This window comes from Leuresthes tenuis, unplaced genomic scaffold (assembly GCF_036924035.1).
Source record: "Leuresthes tenuis unplaced genomic scaffold, fLeuTen1.0.hap1 SCAF_12, whole genome shotgun sequence".
NCBI lineage: Eukaryota > Metazoa > Chordata > Actinopteri > Atheriniformes > Atherinopsidae > Leuresthes > Leuresthes tenuis.
The window spans coordinates 5,148,220-5,167,920 of NW_027325366.1; the positions used below are offsets into that span (position 1 = coordinate 5,148,220).

General features: G+C 40.4%; 2 protein-coding genes across 2 annotated transcripts in view; one reads left to right on the top strand and one right to left on the bottom strand.

The window, feature by feature from the left end:
- esyt3 (extended synaptotagmin-like protein 3) overlaps positions 1-13,654 on the top strand; it is a 148,956-nt gene extending 135,302 nt beyond the window's left edge. The window contains exon 24 of the mRNA XM_072397879.1: positions 13,643-13,654. The gene's annotated coding sequence lies outside the window, so the exon portion shown is untranslated. The remainder of the gene's footprint in view (positions 1-13,642) is intronic.
- The window catches only part of slc39a10 (solute carrier family 39 member 10), a 35,384-nt gene extending 17,903 nt beyond the window's left edge, over positions 1-17,481 (bottom strand). The window contains exons 1-3 of the mRNA XM_072397880.1: positions 17,416-17,481; positions 6,227-7,405; positions 5,840-6,017 (exon numbers count right to left, since the gene is read on the bottom strand). Of these exons, the coding sequence (XP_072253981.1) occupies positions 5,840-6,017; positions 6,227-7,384 (1,336 nt within the window). The 5' untranslated portion in view covers positions 7,385-7,405; positions 17,416-17,481. The remainder of the gene's footprint in view (positions 1-5,839; positions 6,018-6,226; positions 7,406-17,415) is intronic.
- Between the last annotated feature and the right edge of the window lie 2,220 nt (positions 17,482-19,701).

Genomic DNA, 19,701 nt, shown 5'->3' on the forward strand with positions numbered 1-19,701 from the left:
CATCATAAACACACTGGACAAGATAGACCTGACTGTTTTGTTCACTGTGAAGCCACAGTGCCTATCAACAGAATATAGATCTATATCTGCTTTTTCCTACAAGTCTTGGAAGCCTTTTTGACCATCACTTTTGAAGTTCTTTTAGTTGCTCCATTGATTGTATGAGTGACAAATACAATTTGGGTTAAAAGCACTTTGAGTGGTCAGCGAGACTAGAAAAGCTTCATGCAAGTACATTCCATTTACCATTTAACTTTCCAATAGTGCTTTTATGTGTCATGCATCTCAGTAACAGCATGTTTTAATATGACCTTTGTTCGACCATCGCTAGCTTCAGCTCCAGGTTACTGAATGTGCAGATTATGTGAAGGGCATCCTCATTAAGCAGACGAACCGCTCAAGCTGAAAACATTTTTAGAAATCATAGATAACCTTCACTTTCTTATTTTACTTTTACTACCCTATCTTTAATGTGCCTTACAAACCAAGGTTTTACAGCCGACTGGTTTCTTATTTGTCGCCATTAGGCAGAACACTGCGTAACCCTGAGAGGCAACTGTATATCAGCCAGACAGTTCATTACTGCAGGTCCTTCACACTCATGCAGCTCATCTACTTCTCTATCTCATTACCTCCGTGCAGTTTTGGTTCTGTGTGTACGCAGACGTGGAGGTGGGCAGGCAGTGGAGCAAGTGAATGTGGTGACAAAGGAACTGAAGAGAAGAAAAGGAGACCAACTGGTGTGTGGCTTCTCTCCAATTACGCATCTCCTGTGAGTCATGGCTCAGAAAAATAGCCCACAGTGTCGCTTAGGCTCTCCTAATTGGCACGGTGCAAAAAGAGGGGGGAGTGGGAACCAGCGAGAAAGAATTTCGGAGCTCCCCCATGAAGGCCAGCAGGAGGTAGATGAGAGGCAGTTCTGCAGCATGTTGTGATGTGTATGGCTGAATCTTGGCACACCGTTTTTGAGAATGTAACGCCTCTAGTTTTCCACTAATGAGGAGCCATCGCTGCCCTTTTGACTTGTTTGTGCTCGTCTGTCTCTTTCGTCATCATTACCATTTTTATGACTGTTGTGAATGGTGGCACACTGCTGCCTGGGGCTCATGTGATACAGATTTCTCCAGAGGGGAGTGTGTTTAATTATTAAAAGTCTGAGCAATTTAACTTAAGCGCCTGCTGCTTTATTCTATCCCAACTGCAAAACTTTAAAGTGAAAATCTTTTTCAGCTGCAGTGGGTTTCTGAGTAAAGCTGCACTTTCTACCCCTGGTTCAAATCAAATTGGGTTGAACAGAACATCTTATGACCCCACACTCGTCCTGTTGCCCTTTGTTTACAGTGACATCTCCAATCAATTAATCAATCAACTTTATTTATAGAGCACTTATCACAGATAGAAATCACAAAGTGCTTTACAGTAAAAAGGGGAGCAGGATAAAAGAGGAAGTATAAAACAAACAGGGATTAAGAACATAAAAAAGAAATAAAAGAACAAAATAACAGGGTTTAAAAATGGCCAAGTTAAGGATATTGAGTCAGCTAAAAGCTTGTCCAAATAAAAGGGTCTTCAGTTGGCTTTTAAAGGAGTCAGCACCCTTGGTCAGGCGCATAGAAAGAGGCAGAGCGTTCCATCGTCGAGGGGCGATGGACTGATAAGCAAGCTCCACAATTTCTCACCCACTCCTCAGAATGTAAATTACAACTGAAACACAATTAAAATGGAGCAGCGAAACACTTAAACTGAACAGGTAAAAACAATATGTTCACTCCACGTGAGGTTGAGTTATCTGCTCTGAGATCCATACACGTACTGTAGCAAGTCCTGTGAAAGCGTTGTAGGTTTGCTTTTTGCAAAGCCAACTGATTCCTGGTGTTTGCTTTGTGGGAAGCTTTTATGGCTTCGTGAGCTTTGTTTTACAACTTGTAACTCATTAACTTTAAAACATTGCGATTTTATACTTTGAAGTCTCAAATGTGGAAACATTACGAACTTACAAAGCAGGGCTCAACTGGGATCTTCATTCACTATCAGTGGGTCTACATGATGAGATTAACTGGATTATAGCTACAGTTGGGTTCTGCTCCTTATCTGAGGGTAATTATCCTTGGATTTATGGCGGTGAATGAATCGAATCACTGGCACAAAGCCTGTCATACCCCAGTACGACAGGTGGCGCTGTACCCATTTCAACTATCGCTAATAGAGCCACTTCCTGTTGACGTCTTCACCAAAAACAACAACCAAACTAAGGCATTCGAGAGAGATGGGGAACGAAGAGCAAGAAGAAGCTACGTCCCTCTACATTTGTGATGAGCTGGTTATGGCACAAACACGATGCCCAACGGCGCATTTTCCATTGCGTTGTTCGTTTCTTTCCGATAGCAGCAACAACAACAGTAATATCGTCTCCTTCGACTTCCGGATGATGATGATCCCGGGAAAAAATCTCGAGCATGCGCAGAACACAAAGTCCAGTTCACCAGGTGCTTCACAGTCTACAAGCATGTTTAGTGCGACTATCAACGGAGTTATCTCTGGGTCTTAATCCGACTGTGAGTAACCTGATCCGGTCCAATTTTTAGTCAAACTAAGGTGTATACATGAACTTAGTAACTCTTACTAATTTTCTTATTGTAATTTAGCCATTAATCCGATTCTTTACAGTGCCATGTGACCCCACTGCATGTCTTACCTTTCAGCCTCATTCATCACTGGGCTTTCTTTTACCAACTGGATGTATTCAGATTACAAACAGAAGGAAGAGGGCACACTGACATAAAGAGGTCTTTTTGACATAAGGACACAAAAACATCCTTTTTGCATATCCAAAAGGGTCAGCATATATTAAGACAAGTAATTCACCATCATGGCAAATTTAACAAGGATGCATACTGCAATAGACAGGAACCTTCAAACACAAGTCTCGTTTCAGTTCAAATTATCCTGATTTAGAGCATCTCTCATACCGCATCAAGCAGGGCTCCATGCTGCAACCATTTAGTCATAAAGACCATTGAAACCCCTTTGTGACACCCCAAATAACTGATAAGAACAAAGAAAGAAGAGACATATCGCACTGAAAGCGAGAAAGTCCAAAGCAGCCTTCAGATATCAAACACACGCCGTTTACAAGGTAAAAATATTGCAAAGATTATGACAAAGGTGACGAGGCAGATTGTAAGATGGAACTATGCAGGAGAATTTTCTAAAAAAAAAATAAAAAAATAAAAAAGTAGTCAGTTTTAAGTAGTCAGTGTCTGATGCTTCATTTGTGCTAGCCGTTTGTCACATTAGCTGGCGCTCCGGCCACTTTGACGTTGTTTCAGCCAGCCTTGCACCTCGCTATTTTTGTAACGTGGTAAGAGAGGGACATGATTGAGAAACTGGAAGAGCAGCATGAAGGAGTGTGTGAGTAGGTCTCCCTGGGCATCTGTAAGACTCATCAAAACCCCAAAAGATATAACTATTGTAAATGTTACAAAAACAGCTTGTAAGTGAAACATAGAAGGTTAAACTGTAGTTTGTGCAGTTTCTGAAGCTGCTCCTGCAGCGTCAGGATGGTATGCCGTTGTCTCAGGAGCAACACAGACTGACAGAAGAAGAAAACCGCTGTGAATCCAACGCACCTGAACTGACGGTATAAATGTTTATGGCGATCCACAATTCACTGGAGGAATAACGGAAGCGGAAAGCATTATCCCAGCTTTACACACAGCCAGAGCTGATTTTAGTTTGGAGAATCACAAGGTTTCCTAAGGCAAGCAGAGGTAAAAACCTACTCAACAATTCCAGATAAAAAAACAACTCAGACCTAAAAAAATTTCATAAAGGTTCAAATTAACGGTATTTTGTAAACTTTACGTGGTGTGATTTCTGCATTACATTTACACAGACTGGGTCAGCGTAACATGCTGCAACCTGGATGTTCTGTGGTTGAGAAAATTGTGACAATATAAACAAATGTCTTTTGCAAAGAGTGTAAAAACCCACAAGCTCCCTCCCTCTAACCTTGAAATATTTGAGGTGCTCTTCTCATAACCTCATTCTGAGAAGCTTTGGGCTGTATGGATTCATTTCTAATTCTACAAGCCAAGAGCACTCTGACTAAGATATTAACACTATTAACATTAAAAGTAATGAAAATATCCCTGTAAGAAACCTTAATGAGCATAAATAAAGGTTATACAAGTGCAACCAAAGAGACATAACTTAGCTGCAGAGTGACCGTTTAATCAAGAGCTGAGGGTGAACAGGAGAAGCTTACAGGTCTGTCTGACTGTTAAACCCAGTGGAAGAATTCTCCAACTAAAATGTCTTCAAATCATCCTCTAACGTGTCTTACACAGACAGATTAGAGGGTACTCTTCCTTCATCTGTAACTACAAGTTCATTAAGCTCTGGTGCTGTAGATGTACAAAGGTTGTAGGATTGTGCTGCCCGTTTCAGATGTGCTCTCAACTTACTTAAAGAAGCTTTTACTAACTTTCAATATCAAACTGAAGTCAGTGTTCAAATTACTCTCCCATGAGTGTTCATTCAGTAGAATAGCCTTACTCAAAGAGGAACAGCTCTATCAGTGCACTGAAAATGAGAGAAGATGGTGCAGACAACAGCGGCGTTACCCAGAGGACAATGGTGTTACTTCCTGGCTGACTTCAGTTATTATCTGTATAAAATACAGCTTGGTTATTTCAAATAAATATTCTGTTATGCAGCTCTTCAACTCTTCCTCAAGAGTAGCTCCAAGTTATACTGTACTGAATATTCTGGCAGATCGCATTATAACCTTTTTGGTTTGGGTGTTTCCTGTGGCACCAGATAAAAACCACAAGTTAAAATTCTTCACACATATTTACACCTATATTACTTCATTTGAATATGACAAATGCATGTGTCGTAGTTATAGGTATGTTATCAAAGTTGCTGACATTATGAGGTCACAGAGAAATGCAACATCATCTGTACGGTCACAAATCAAACATGAGTCTTCACAGTGGCCACAGATGAGAACAACAATTACCAATGTTGCAAAAGGGAGACTAGGCCTACTCCCGATTTTCACCATTGACCCTAAGGTTCTTTTTCCTTGGGCGTCACCCAGCTCTTCACATGGGGCCTTTTGGATGACTGGATGACGACTACTTCATGATCTTTAAAAGAAAAGGGGCACGTATCATTCCTGTAAGAATGAAAACTGAATAGAACCAAGGGGAGGAACTGGGATGATGCCATAGAATCTGCCCTAAACGTAGCCCAAAGAACAGCAGAGAACCCTCAAAAGAGGTCGTTCCTCATCAGAATGTTATCACACCTAACACTGCTCTCCCTTAGGTCCCCAGCAACAGACCCGCTGAGTTTAAAGGAGATCCAACAGATGAGAGAGGCGAAGAACAGACAGAGCTTCCTTGTTTTATCAATAAGATTATATTCAGTGTCTAAATAATCTTACCTTCTTGCTGTTTATTTTTTCAATCTAGTTAATCAATGACAGAGGTACACGCTCAGTGATGAGGCCAGTAATGACCTATTAGGTTTACAGCACACAACAAAGATCTATTGATCAATCAAGCAGGATGTGCTGAGATCAAAGTGTGATGAGATAGTAATGGTTTAAAAGGTAATGCTTGTTGTTAAACTGTCTGACTACCAGAGTGGGTCGTGAGCCTCACACCGTACTCTGGGGATACCTGAAACCTAACACTTTTTTCACATTTACTGTCCATGATCTTACTGCGAGTTAAAGCATGTGATGATGAAAAACATGATGATATTACTGCTATTTGATTTCTGCTTTCAAAGTCAGTTTGGCCAAAATAAATCGATACCCAGCTCTTACCAGAACTGACAGGCTCCACCGCCGCCTGCTCCACCTCCATCTGATGGTAATGGCGGATGCAGACACGACTGTCTATCTGGTAGAGCAAAGCAGGACACAAATAGGCAAACTGGCTGCGGGAGATGAGTGCTTCGGGATTCAGGCCATAGTAGGCGAGGAGCTGAGTGAGGTTCAAACACTGGAAGTACAAGGAGTAGAGAAGTAAATACAAAAGGAAGAAACCACTGACCATAAAGCAACAGCAAGACTTCCAACCACAGAATATTCAGCCCTGTATAATCTCAAAATGTGGATATAAACGAATAACTAATGACTGTGTGGAGCATACTGAGAAACAGATGATATTTATTTTAAAGAGGGGAATCTTTCAGCTTGATAAACTCCTACCTGCTCATGCTGATGAGACATTCCACCTGGATGTCCGGACAGCACCTGCGAAGCGGGTGAGGCAGGGTACCCCGAAGCCTCTCTCTTGTCTTTATGAGAGTGGCTGTGGCCGTGTTTGTGATGATGATCATGACCGTGTTCATGGTCATCAGATGAAGCTGTGTCGGAAGAGGGCATTTTATTTGATCCTCGCTGACCTTTGACCCTCGCCGGTTTTCTGGGTCTCTTGGTCCGGCTCTCTGTTGGGGCAGGAGAGGCATGAGGAGCTTTGGACGGCTCTGGGTGGGCAAAGGGCTGCTGCTCGTGGTTGACGGGAGTGATGACTGTGTGCTCTTGAAGAACATGATGATCATGTTCACGGTCACCGCTGTGATCTCTGTGGTCATGTACGTTGTGCTGCTGAGAAGACAGGTCCTTGTGGTTGGATTGCATCTGCACCTGCTGATGTTTGTGCTCTTCATGGTTGTGGTCGTGGTCATGATCATGTGTATGCTGCTGCACATGATCATCAGAATGTTTATGGTTACTATCCTCTACCATGCTGTGGTCATGATTATGTCCACGATCATGACTGTGGTCATGTTTCGTGGGTGCAGCATCTGGACTGGCAGGAGTAGTCTGGCTGCAGCGTGTGGGGACTCGTTCCGTGTGTGGATGGTGGGAATGGGGTTTGTGGGGAGTATGATCATGCCCATGGTGATGGCTGTGACTTTGGTCTTCATTCGATGATGAATGCAAGTGTAGCCCCTCCTGCAAATCCAGCAACTCAAGGTGGGCTACATGGTCGTGGCCTAGATCCTCATGATCCACACCCAACACCTTCACTTCTCCTAGGCCCAAGCTAAACAGCATATTCTGAAAACCCTGGAAATCTAAACGGTCCTTCTGACCATATCGGTTGAACAATTGCTGGATGTAGAAGCGCTGCTCCTCCGCAAGACTGTCACTCTGAGGACTCTTGGACGCTGGGGACACTGTGGCAGCGCTCATGTATGGAGTCTGAGAGATCTGTAGATCGCTGTGGGCACTGCTGTGGTCGCCATGGTGATGTCCATCATGCTGGTGGCTGTGTTCTTCTCCATGGCAGTGGTTGCACTGATGGAAGAGGAAGGTAAGCACACACAGGAAGCAGAACTTTGGGTGCACATGGACTCGCATTGTCCCCTCACTTCTGGTCCCCTGCAAAACAGAATGTGACTGATTTCATTATTAAAGTCATGACTGCATGTAGAGAAATGAGGAATCTAGGTAAGTTTATGTTTCAGACTAGACCTGCATGGACTTCACTGGGTAATATTAATCAACCATATGAAGTTCAAATATTGGAAGTTTTTTTGTTTGTTTGTTTGTTTTAAATACAGGTGCAGGTAAGAACATGCAAATAATGACTGAAACACAGATGCAGTCCAGGATAAGAAAAATTAACAGCAGTTTACATACAACTTTAAGAAAACAACAAGATAATTAGGATAGCAAGCCTCCAGACAAAGCTGCTACACCTTTGTCTTAAATACTGAATTGAGACATTCTGGAGCACAAGAAACTCTCCACTGAGGATTGAGTAACAAATTGCTTGTTTTCTCCCACTTAAAAAAGCCTGAAGCAGCAATATCATTCCAGTCAAATGATCCTCACAAGGTCTCTTGTGAAGCCTGTGGGTGGTTAAAGCATGAATAGTGGGTGTGGAGAGAAATAAAGAGAGGTCAGATGTGGAATACTGCTAGATAATGGTATGAAGGCACACAGACCAGACAAATGCGTGTGCACATACACACGTGTGTGCTTTTGGCCACCAGCTTGTTAGCAGAGTTTATATAGGATTTACAGCTTTCACATATGAAGGGAATAAAATTGTTGTGTACATCACAGATGCTGTTGAAAATAAAGATGATAGATCCTCCTCAAAGCTGTCAAGTTTAGTAACAGAGAGCACACACTGTGTGCGCCAGCTAAAAACATCATACTACAACTACACTGATTTCTTTCTAGATACCCACAATTTCAGCAAGAAACTGTAAAACAGAGACTTAGAGGACAGAAGAGGACAAATAAAACTGGAACCTCAACTTCTAACTTAACTAAAACACAACACTTTCGTTCAAACAAAAACTTGCTCATTTAATCCACAAATGACACAGAAATCAGCAACAACAGCCAAACCACTTTTCTAACAGTGGATAGGTCCCACCTAAGTTGCCAAAAACTTTTAAAGGACACAGGCACAAGAACACATGGGGTGTCCTGTGTGGTCTGGCACTGGGAAGATGGCACCAGATTATTTGGCCCCTTTGTGTTGTGGGCAGGAGAATCTGGATGAGACGTTTGCTGGCACTTTCCGCAGAGTCTCCATCTTGTTGGGATCTACAGTGTTTGGAGTTTTTGTGATGGTTGTGCTGGGGGCGGTGGTTTGCCTGCCTGAAACAGCTGTTGCAATGAGGAGGTGGGTGTGTGTCATCCACATAAATGCCAGGACCCCAGGATTTCCAACAGAACATTGCAGTGTAAGTTGTAATCTTTTCATTTTTTTAATGTGGTCGATTTGTGTTCTAGAATCTAGAGAAAAGGTTCATCTGCATACAAGGTACAAATATAATATTGGCAACAAACCTCCTCACATGCATGTCATGTAAGTAATATCTTCCTTTTGATCCCAGTGAAATGCTTAACAGAGTTAACACCTAGCTAGTCTATCAAAGTAAGAACAATGCTCTTGTTTATAGATCATAGCCTTAATCATGGTCCAGACTACATCAATAGCTTATCAGCTGATGACTATAAACTCATAATCAACTAAGAAGATAACAAGAGTAGCATTTTGCATACAAGTGGTGATTTTTGTCAGGTTTTTAAAGAACTTGGTAGTATGATGTTGTCCAATAAGCTATTTGTGTTTAAATGAATAAAATGAATATTGTTGTCGCTGAAATTTCTGCTAAAGTTACTGTCAACACAACTTTAAAAGCTACAATAAACCCAACCTGTTCAAAGACCTTAAACACAGCAAGTTTTCACATATAGGATATTCAACACCTAAATCGTTATTACTTGAAATGAGTCGGTTACGGAAAGCAAAAAGGCTTACCTCTAGGTTTTTTCTTGAATGAGTGGCGTGTGAATTTCAGTTGTGCCAGTAAGAGAATGATGGTGCTATGACCAAGACTGCAGACTGAGTGTGGTTACAAACCTGCTGCAGACAGGACAGTGTTTATAAACATGAGGCAGCAGTGACCTATGAACCCAACAGCAGATAGGTTGGGAAGAACCCAGCTTTAAGATCACACCCTCGAAGCAACAGCACAGCCTGCAGCACTTCCTGATAAGAGTCTTTGTTGTACTTGGCATTTTATGAAAACAGGAGACTCTCTATTCAACTTGGAATAAACTGTGTTACACAAACTGATGTGAAAAGTAAGCATTGGAAATTTATCTTAGTGGGAGTTTTCATGCTTAAATAAATGAGAGAGAAAAAACTACTTTACAGAGTTTTCTGAGATTTATTCACAACAGCTGCATTGGTTTCAGGACAACAAAAGCAAATAATCCTACCATTACACTGTGAAAGGCACTAACTTAACATCTAATTGGGTTTCTTTTTCTGTGTGGTCCCAAGTGATGAGGGGGAGATTAAAACTACTCAAAGTAGATCAGAAATAGATCAGCAAGGAAAACTCAGATCGTAAAAAGGTTTATGGTGGGTCAAAATTGGTCGGTAATGTAAAATAAAACTTTTTTTGTCAGAGCTCATGGCTATTCACTTCCATTTACAACTCAAAGTAACACTAAAGGTGTACTCAATAATGTCCTGTGGTATCAAAGCCAACAGCCTCTTATTTACCTTGCATTTAAATGTTCCTACCTTTCATCATCTTCAAGCCTGTGAGTCATCATCAGGGCTGCTCACGCTCTCCAGGTTTACATTGGAAAAACAAATCTCATCACCTGATTTGTGCTGTGTTGTTATGATAAAGCACTATGATGCCAATATGCTACACCACGGGCATTTGACTAGCCTGTGGAAGAGCCCACCTCACCTACAGACGGTTCCTGGCAAACCATACAAGGTTCCTGGATTAGAAAAAACAGGCATACCAATATGTACACAATAGATAAGTTTGATGCAGTGGAGGTATTCACTAATAGTAAGATAGATGTAACAAGAGAAATTAGAAAGAATATGTGGAAAAGCTGGAATACAGTGCTACATTGTGAGTGTAAATTAATAAGTACAAGGCTTATAAATTCAAGATACTGGATGTTTTAACAAAACAAAATTTGATTTTTGTAAGCTACAACTACCAGATCAGCACAGCGGTGTTAATGAGAAACCAAACTTAAGTAAAAGATTGAGTTTAGGAAAAAACTAAATCGATTTCTCAAACCTTTTCAGATCATTACTCCTCTGATCTCCTCTTTTTTGATGGAATAAGTTCCAAATTGTTGACAACAAAAGGAACACTGTAAATTCTCTGAACCAGGAAAAATATCTTTGACCCCTAAGCCGCTTCATATGATTCTCACACGACCATAAACATCTCTGTCATCTCAGTATCAACCCGGTGACTGCAGGGGAGCCAACTGAGGAATGAAGCCAAAAGAAAATCCTTTCTGGCATTCAAGAAATGTAACTTTGTGACTTGTGCTTACTGTTATGGAACAAGTAGGTTGTTTTTTCACAGTAAAACAAGAGGAATTAAGAAGCAAGCATCTTTAGTATTTTTCCACATTAACTAATTGCTAGTTTCCCACAGAGACTCAGTTTCACTTAAAATACAATAAATGTATTTGTGGTTTCCAAACTATTCCAATATTTTGAGCTACCAAAATAGACCCTGAAAAAAGCAAGAACGTTGCCCTAAGCAGTGAAGGATTAAGCTTTCCAGTTTTGATCCATGTTGCAAAGCCCGGAGGATAATGTGTGCACTAAAGTGGAAAGTTTGGGAAGTAAGAACAAAGTTTGTTATGAAGATAGAAAAGTTAAAGCCAGAGCAGTTTTTCTAAGTAAGGCCAGAGGCATCCAAGAAAAAGGGCAGATGTCAGCCGCCAAAAGGACCCAACTCCCAGCAGATGGTGAGTCGAAATCTTGCAAGACCACAATGTGTTCATGATGAATGAGATTCATGATAGCAAGAAACACGACACACCTGAGTTCAAGTGACTGATGTTCACTGACAATCACAAAAGAAAGCTAAAAACATAAAAGCTTCTGACCTGTTCTCAACTCACACATCACTGCTTCAGATGCATTCACTGCACAGCGGTGGAACAGTAACGCCGACTCTGAATCTGAAATGGTTGTAGCACAAGGCAACTGTCCTCTAGAACCTCGTCTCTAGAACAGACGGTGCTTTGTCATAATGTGGAGACCCACTAACAACACAGAAGACAACATCAAGGTAATCACTTTGTTAGGTGAAAAGATCAATTCTCTGAACACGACAAGCTATTGTTAAGAATCAGTCAAAAGGCTGTGTGGTAGGTCTGCAAATATCCTGCCGCACGCACCTGGCATATTCACACAGCCTCCTAAATTCCTTTGAACAGCTATTCTGTCAACCAGTAAATAACAGATTCTGCAGAGGTTGTACGTTAAGACATGAATTTAAGAATGAGCTTATTTAAAGATTCTTCACATTGACTTTACAAGATATGACCAAAAGAAAAAAAAAAAAGTCAAACCTTTATAAAGCTCCAACTTATCCAAAAACCCTAATGAGGATATCTGACGTAGGTCCACATTTACAGGCCACGTCCTCCCTAAACTTGCTTTCACACAGCTTTGTGCATGACAACAAACACCACACCAAGCTCAGGGTTTCTGATTGAAGCTCTTGAGTTTCTAGCTGTAAATTCTTTTGAGCAGAATCAAGGCACCATTATAAGAAAGAAAAGCCATGAGCTAGCTGTGGTAAGATACAGATCCGTAGCTGAAGTTCTGTGGCCTGAAAACATACTCATCATAGCGCATCAGAGTTTAAGACCGCAAGGATCGGCCTGACACAGACTATAAACACAACGATTACCTGAAAACACTGCATAGGTGTCAAAGAAATAACACGCCAGCAAAATGACTGTGACAAGTGATCCTTACCTATCATCACTAATAAGCCAAAAAGCACCAGAGCTCACACCGCACCAGTATTAAATGCCAGCAAAAACATTACTAACAGGTTGAATGTTTTGAGGCATTTGAATCCAGTGACTTAACTAATTTGTACAGGGAGGCGGGGAGGCTTAGGGAGGGAATGTGTGTGTCTGCGTGTTTGAGCAGTCAGGGAGCCCTTCAGCAGTTCAGGATAAAGCTCATGATACATGTGTTTAGGAACGGCAGCCTGCCCATTTTAGCATTTTATCTGTAGGTTCATTAACAAGTTCTAAAGTCCACAAAGAAGCAAAATGCTCCATAATTGTATTATCCCAAACCTCCTTACACATAAAAGCAACCCTAAACACGTAGAAACTATTTAAAATTCTCCTTCTCAGACTGCACCATATATCTTTAATAGGTGCCAGGACTGCAGGCAGGCTAGTTGAAGACACACACCATATCTATATGAAGCAGACTGTTGTAAGTCATGAAGACAGAGGTCTGGCATTAAGAGTGTTTACACAACACTAGAAATAAGCTTTTTGTGTTAGTTCGACCAAAATCAGACTTAAAATGCATAGAAATATGTTAGTGTGACAGCAACCCTACAAAACTGAGCTTCTCGAACCAACAAATCCAGATAATGCAGTTGGGAATCTAATCATCTCTGCACTTGTATGCCCAACTACTCTCAGATGGGCCAAAGTGTTCTGCTCAAGCTTCCATCTTTTAGTGAGAACGCCAAAGTTTAAGACAGCCAAATTCTCATTAAAGCTGCTCTCATTCACATATTTTAAAATTCTTTGGTCAGACAGCTACATGCATCAGAAATTGTGAATGCAAATCATCTCATAAAGACTACATGTCAACTCACAGTCACTTTGGCATTTCAAGACCGTCTTTCTGTTCTAATGAAATTCAGATTTTAGAACTAAAGCATCATCTGACATAATATGCATTCTCTTGTTTGCTTTTGTTTAGCGTTAAACTTGAATGTTGTGTATATTGACACACTGTGATATTTTATTTTATGTCAGGTTCAAACTGCAACATGTTTTCATAAAGAAATTTGAGATGTTAAACATTTTCCTGGGTCACAGCTTGACTGTAACAAATGATGGTGGGTCCTGAAGCCAGACCAGTTGGGAACCACTGATCTTCATCAATGGTACCGTCACACTTATGTAAGCCATCTATGCCATGGACACACCCTCATATCGTTACAGACACAGGATTTTACACCTCTGGCTGAAAGGGTCTGGATAGTCTTTCTCAGTCAGGCTTTCATCAGAGGGAGTCCTGCTGAAACGTGGACTCATCTGGCCACAGAGCACCAAAGAGCACACATACACATCTTCCTGTCTGTCCTGTTCACAAGTCAAAGCTATTAGGAGGATGTTTGTCACCTGAAACAGTTTCCACTAGTGGTCATCAAACACTACCTTTCAGCACAAAATTGCTTCTACTCAGTCTATAAATGATATAAAAGAAGAACTTCCATCAATCTACTGGGCTGGAGCCTATCCCAGCTGAACGGGTCGCCAGCCCAGGGTGTACCAAGGGTTTTTATTGTAAGTTGTTAGCATGTGGTTGTCTCATTTGTTGAGATGATTTTTAATGGGTTTTTTTTACCTGTGTGATATCAGCATCGATCAATACATGCATGAACACATCTTTTGTTTTCTTTTTCTTTTTAAGTAAGGTGTTAATGAAAGTGTTGAATCACCCTGACACTGAAGTTTCAGCTGTGGTGTACTCAACTCCAGGCTTTCCATCATCCTTCTACCTGTTTCAATAATAACAGGCACTGAAAGTGCAGAATAAAAAGAAACAAACCACTTCAACTATGAAGTTGGCAATGGAGTGCTAAACCCAAAATCCAACAAATATTCCAGAGGTTAAAAAAAGAAAAGGGCAGCACATCTAGATATCCGGATTAAGGAGAGCAAAAGTACTCACATTTGTCTTGTTTATTAAGAATAATATTACACTGCTAATACAGAAGCTCTGAACATTGATGGACTTTAACTACACAATATCCTTTTTTTACACAACACACACTTTTGTTGTACTCTTTTTCTTTTACTCCACCGTAATTTAATCCATAAACAAACAAACCACAAAACCCTCTGCAAAGTGTTTGCTCATTCTTTATACATATACATTAAGCAGGTAAGAGTTCAACAAAGAACTGCAACAGTATCTACACCAGTGTGTTTATTTGAAACGCATTTCACTGTAATACACAGAGCAGATGAACCCAGAGCGCCATCCGTCTTTATTGAATCCAGATGCTCTTTCCCTGTGTTGCCACACTTCAATCACACCACTATACTTAGAAAGATGCAAGTTTAATGAACTGAGGTGAGGTGTAGTACATTACAAAACCAGCACATTTAGTCTTGTATGTGTTTTAAATAGTGCAAAAAAACAGCAGAAGTCTCAAAACACTTTCAGGCTGTATGTTCTCATCGAAAGTGTCAAAGGTATGTAGAGGTTGTAGATAAGGTCTGGTGATTCAGCTTAACACTGTAAGGGGATTCCACTTTTATCGCAGGCAGGGGTACGTATTAAGTTCCCATTCATGTTGAGCAGCACTCAGCTTCTGGAAAGAGTTAATGTTTCCCATTTCTCCAGAGGAGCTTTGTCAATCTGTGGGAATAATCCAAAAGATATACTCAGGGATATCCCTACTTGGTTCTATTACTGCTAATTTACAACAAACAGCCAGTGGCACATAGTGAATGGAAGATTTAGAAACAAGATGGTGGAAGTCTAACAAAGAACTATTGACATCTACTGTGTGAATTCAGGGATCAAGTAAGGATGGAGTTTGACCGATATAGTGAAGGAAAAGTGAGGCTATCTTAACCCCCTCCATGGAACTCAGTGTAGTTCAACCAACAGCTGTAAATGCCTTCTTACTAAGTGGCAGTAAGTGGTAACTATAACTGCAAGCATTGGGAAGCTTTCACTCATCTCTGATATAAACAGAATTGAAAGTGTCTTTATTTTTTCTACAAGGTCACAAAAAGTCCCAAAGTTGGCAACAGTGTAAAACAATCCTCCCTCCTGCACATTATCATGTTTTATTCACAGTGGATTCTACGCGTAAGATTGGATTTTGCATGATGTAAATGTTATCATCAGAGGGAGTGTGCTAGGCTTTCTTCTGATGACTCCATCTACTTATTGTGACCTTGGAAAACTTGTGCATGAGCATAAATACCTCTGTGCAGATGCTGATCTACTTTAACATACCTCCAAGTGGACACTATCACAAAACATACGACTCTGTGGTACTTGAAATTATGTGCTCACATCTGCAATAAGTATGCCCTGGGCAAAAAAGAGGCTCAATCATTTTGCTGCACTCAGCTCTGTTACAAAAAAGAAAATGTTGTGAATGGGTTACAAAATATGCCAATATACCCGGACAGCCTGGTCAAGTAAGATATAAGGGCAAGGAACCCTGGTTAGGGTTATTAAAATCTGTCTGTCACAATTCTATCATGATTATCTGAGGAAATCTTTCTAAAAACAGCATGGAACAAACTTGGTTTCAAATGTTTTATTCCCATCTCTACTTCCACATTGTCTGCCACTGTTGGAGTTTGCACCAGTGTTGTGCCGTTTTACCCCCTTCCTGTATTACAGTTTAATGCCACATCTGTATTTGTGGCGCTTACCTGCCAATATTCGACCAACTGGATTTTACTGCATTTACGCAAATGCCATGAATTTACATGCAAAGCCAAAAAGCCATGAATTTACATACAAAGCCAAAAAGCACATCATGGCTGTGGGCAGTTTGATTTTGATCCCAAAGTCAAAAGATGAGTCCAATGACTCAAAGAAAGCAGTTTGTCAGAAATTGTTCTTTTTAGTCATTATATGGGCAATACATTCTGTGGATAAAGGAGATAATGCAGTTTCCCACCACACCTAAACATATTCAATTATCCTGACTATATAACAGCAAAAAGACATTAATCCATAGACTATCAGCAACATCTTAACAGCTGCCAATATCTTGATTACAAAAGCCATTTCATCTTGTGAGTATAAGGTCAGTCCCTCTGAACTAACCACCCTTATTTAGTATTAAAACATATGTGGCATCCTGAAAAGAGCATAAGCCTGGCACATGTCTGACGTAGTCAGTGTGCATCACAGCAAAGTAGCTGCTGGAGGGCTTTACCGTGTAAGCTACTTTAGCTGCACTGCAGAAACTAGGGTCTTTTAGTTAGTTTTTCTATAGCTACACAATTCTATCCGAAGAGAAAAGCTTCAAACATGCGTCTAACAGCTGTTACTCTGCACACTCAGTTCTTCAATATCTCTGCCTCTGAACAAAAATGTGTTAACTATGTTATATCAAGCTGATGAACGTGGAATTGTTCACACTGCAATAAGACTACCGACTACTATTATCAGCGGGGAGTGAAAGCCTCATCTACATGTCACCAAAAGCGGTCATTTCAGTAGAGATTCCCACGCTTCCAGAGTTCCGACATGAGGCGAGACGATATTATATGCAGTTTTAAGTACATCTCAGCTTAACGAGATTCCTTTGCCATAAAACCGTGCAGGCTGTCGGTTGCAGAAACAGAGCCGCGATGTCATCCAAGTTACCAATAAAGAACCTAAGAAGCGTAGAACTCTGCACGTGGTACGCATGATAGGACGCCAAAGCAGGCTTGCTACTCTTCCGCGTCATTAAAACGCCTTCAACACGTCAGCGTTACCGCGTACAAGCTTGATAAGCCACCCAAAATATAGTTTTCGCTATCCCAAAAGCTATTCGACACACCGTTTTAAAAAGCACCAGCCCTTTTGTTTGGATAGTTGATTCTTTCGTTCAGGCTAGCGCTAACTCCAGCTTCGAAACAGGCAACGATTCAACCAGCTAACATCAGCTAGCAAATGCCTCATAGGAAATTAGCTTGCTGTCTACAAAGAACAACGGTATGTTATGTTGTCTAAAAATTCGCGACAAATGTTCACAACAGTCGTTAATAACATCTGCACGTTACTACAAGCTCAACTCGGGTCCATGTTGTGGGAGTGAATGAAAACAAATGGGTTTTTTTTATATAGTTACCTCACTCGAGTGCCGTGTGCATCTCCTCTCCGCTCGGTACCAAAAAAAAAAAAAACGTACCGTCTACGTCAGTGCACTAAAGGTCAGTGTATTCACCAACACCTCTTACGGGCTTTAACTGGAAGTATATCAGGGGCGGGCCATCAGTCTACGCTATGTGCGCAAAGTAGCGACGAAGACTGACTTCTCACCGCCAACTTATGTCCAGACTGTCATATGACTTGCCACGGATATGATGTTCAAACAGCGAGGGAAGAACATTCTGCCCACCACGAGGGAGAGACCCAAATCGTCTTCTAAAACGTATACCCTACACCAGGATTTGGCCACTATCCTTGCTTTGAAAACAAATGTACTTTGACGCTAAGATAGTGTATCGTAAATGTATAAAACTGTAGAAAGTGATTACTTGACAATCGCGTGCTTACCTTTTCAGTAAAATGTTGACGTCATTTTCAAATTCTTTCAATAATTATCATTAATTCAGCCTACTTAGAATGTTTCAAGACTGCACATCAAATATTGATTGAAATATGCCAGAAAAACATATGACAACGAAAACCCATGATAAGTGTAATTTGACTTATATTGGTTCTAAAACTACAGAATCTGAATATACAAACTTCACATCACTAGTTTTAATACACACTTAAAATCAATTGTTCTTTTAGAGAGGAAAGGTCTACAATAAGAATAGTTAAATTGGATCAAAACATTATATAGTTAGAAGGTTTCTTTTGGTTGATGCTTGTTAAATGTATATTAATTTGGTTTTAGTGTGTAAACTGGTAGCATAGATCTCTACCTAATCTGTTTGATTGTTACCGGAACTTGGTGGTGACTCATAGCTGTAGCTGATGACAGAGGTCACATTCTTAGGATTGTTCATGGGAAAAAGGAGGGTAAATCTTTCTGGAAAATGTTTTTATTCTACATTTACACTCATATTACGGTGAGGTTTAAAGCTTTAAAACTCATTTTGGTACTTTTACGGTCAACATAGACTGGACCTTATAATGGATGATTTTATTATTTACTGAGCATTATTATGTTGCAGTGGGAAAGAAAATATATGCAAAAGCATTGGAATTACCAGCATATATGTATAATTCGGTTTTAAATGTGATATGATCTTAATATAAGTGACAATTGTAAAGAGCATGATTTCATTTTAACTAACGACTCAGGCAGTGAATCACCATATTGCTCTTTTCCAGGACATGCAATGAGTGTTGGATGAAAACATTTGTAATACCCTACTGATATTAAGGTCAGCTGATTTGAGTCAGGAGGTAGCAAACCTGAAAGAACTCATTCAAACATTGTTTGCTGTAAAACATGAGAGCTAGTATGTGCTTCACACAGGGAACTAAGAAGATCTGCAGTCAAAATTGTTAATGTAGCCAAAGAGAATCTGGACATCTAAGCTGTTTTAACTGTTTGGGAAGTACAATTAGCACTACATGTAGCATTAGAAATGAATTGCATACCAATTTGAAAACAATGAATAGACTTAAGGGTGCAGCATGATTTTAGGAAGTCTGTCTTTATCTAGGCTTGAACAGTTTACAGTTCACCAGAAGTTCAGAAGTTACACGTTAGCTGAAAGGTGATAAAGACAAGTACCCTATCACCTCGTTTCAACATACATGTGTGTGCAGTCTGTAACTGCATCTGATATACATACCTTTGTATGCATGAAAACCTCCCTGCAGCAATAAGAGAGACTAGTTTAGCAGTTTAACCCTCGGAATATCCTCTGGATTATCTTTTGTCTTCTGAGGTCAAAAATGACCCCGCTGGGTTTGACTGCATATAGTCCAAAATGTCATTAAATTCTGTGTTACACATTTAGTCTTACTTCGGTACAACTCATTACCACAGATTTTCCCTTTGTTTTGGAATTTAGGGCCAATTGATTTGATGAATAAAAAACATCCTTTGACAGCAAAATTTATTTATGGTCAGAATGATCACAGGACAACCCCAGGGTAAATCCAATAAGAATATGAATGTGAAGTTTCCAACTGAATGTGTTCCAAACAGTGCTCAGTTTGACTGTCAAGCTAGTGTTTAGTAAGCCTGTTCGCTACTTTGTTTATCTTACTCCCTGGCATACACCTCCTTTTATATATGTGTGTTAGTATGCACATCAACCAGAGTTCCATTCATACCTTTGTGGCAACACCCAAAATCTCCAATGGGTGTGCAAAACTCGACCTTCCACTTCTTTACCCTCTGGAATTTACATTGAAAATGTTCAACTTTAGCATTGGATTTCTTAGA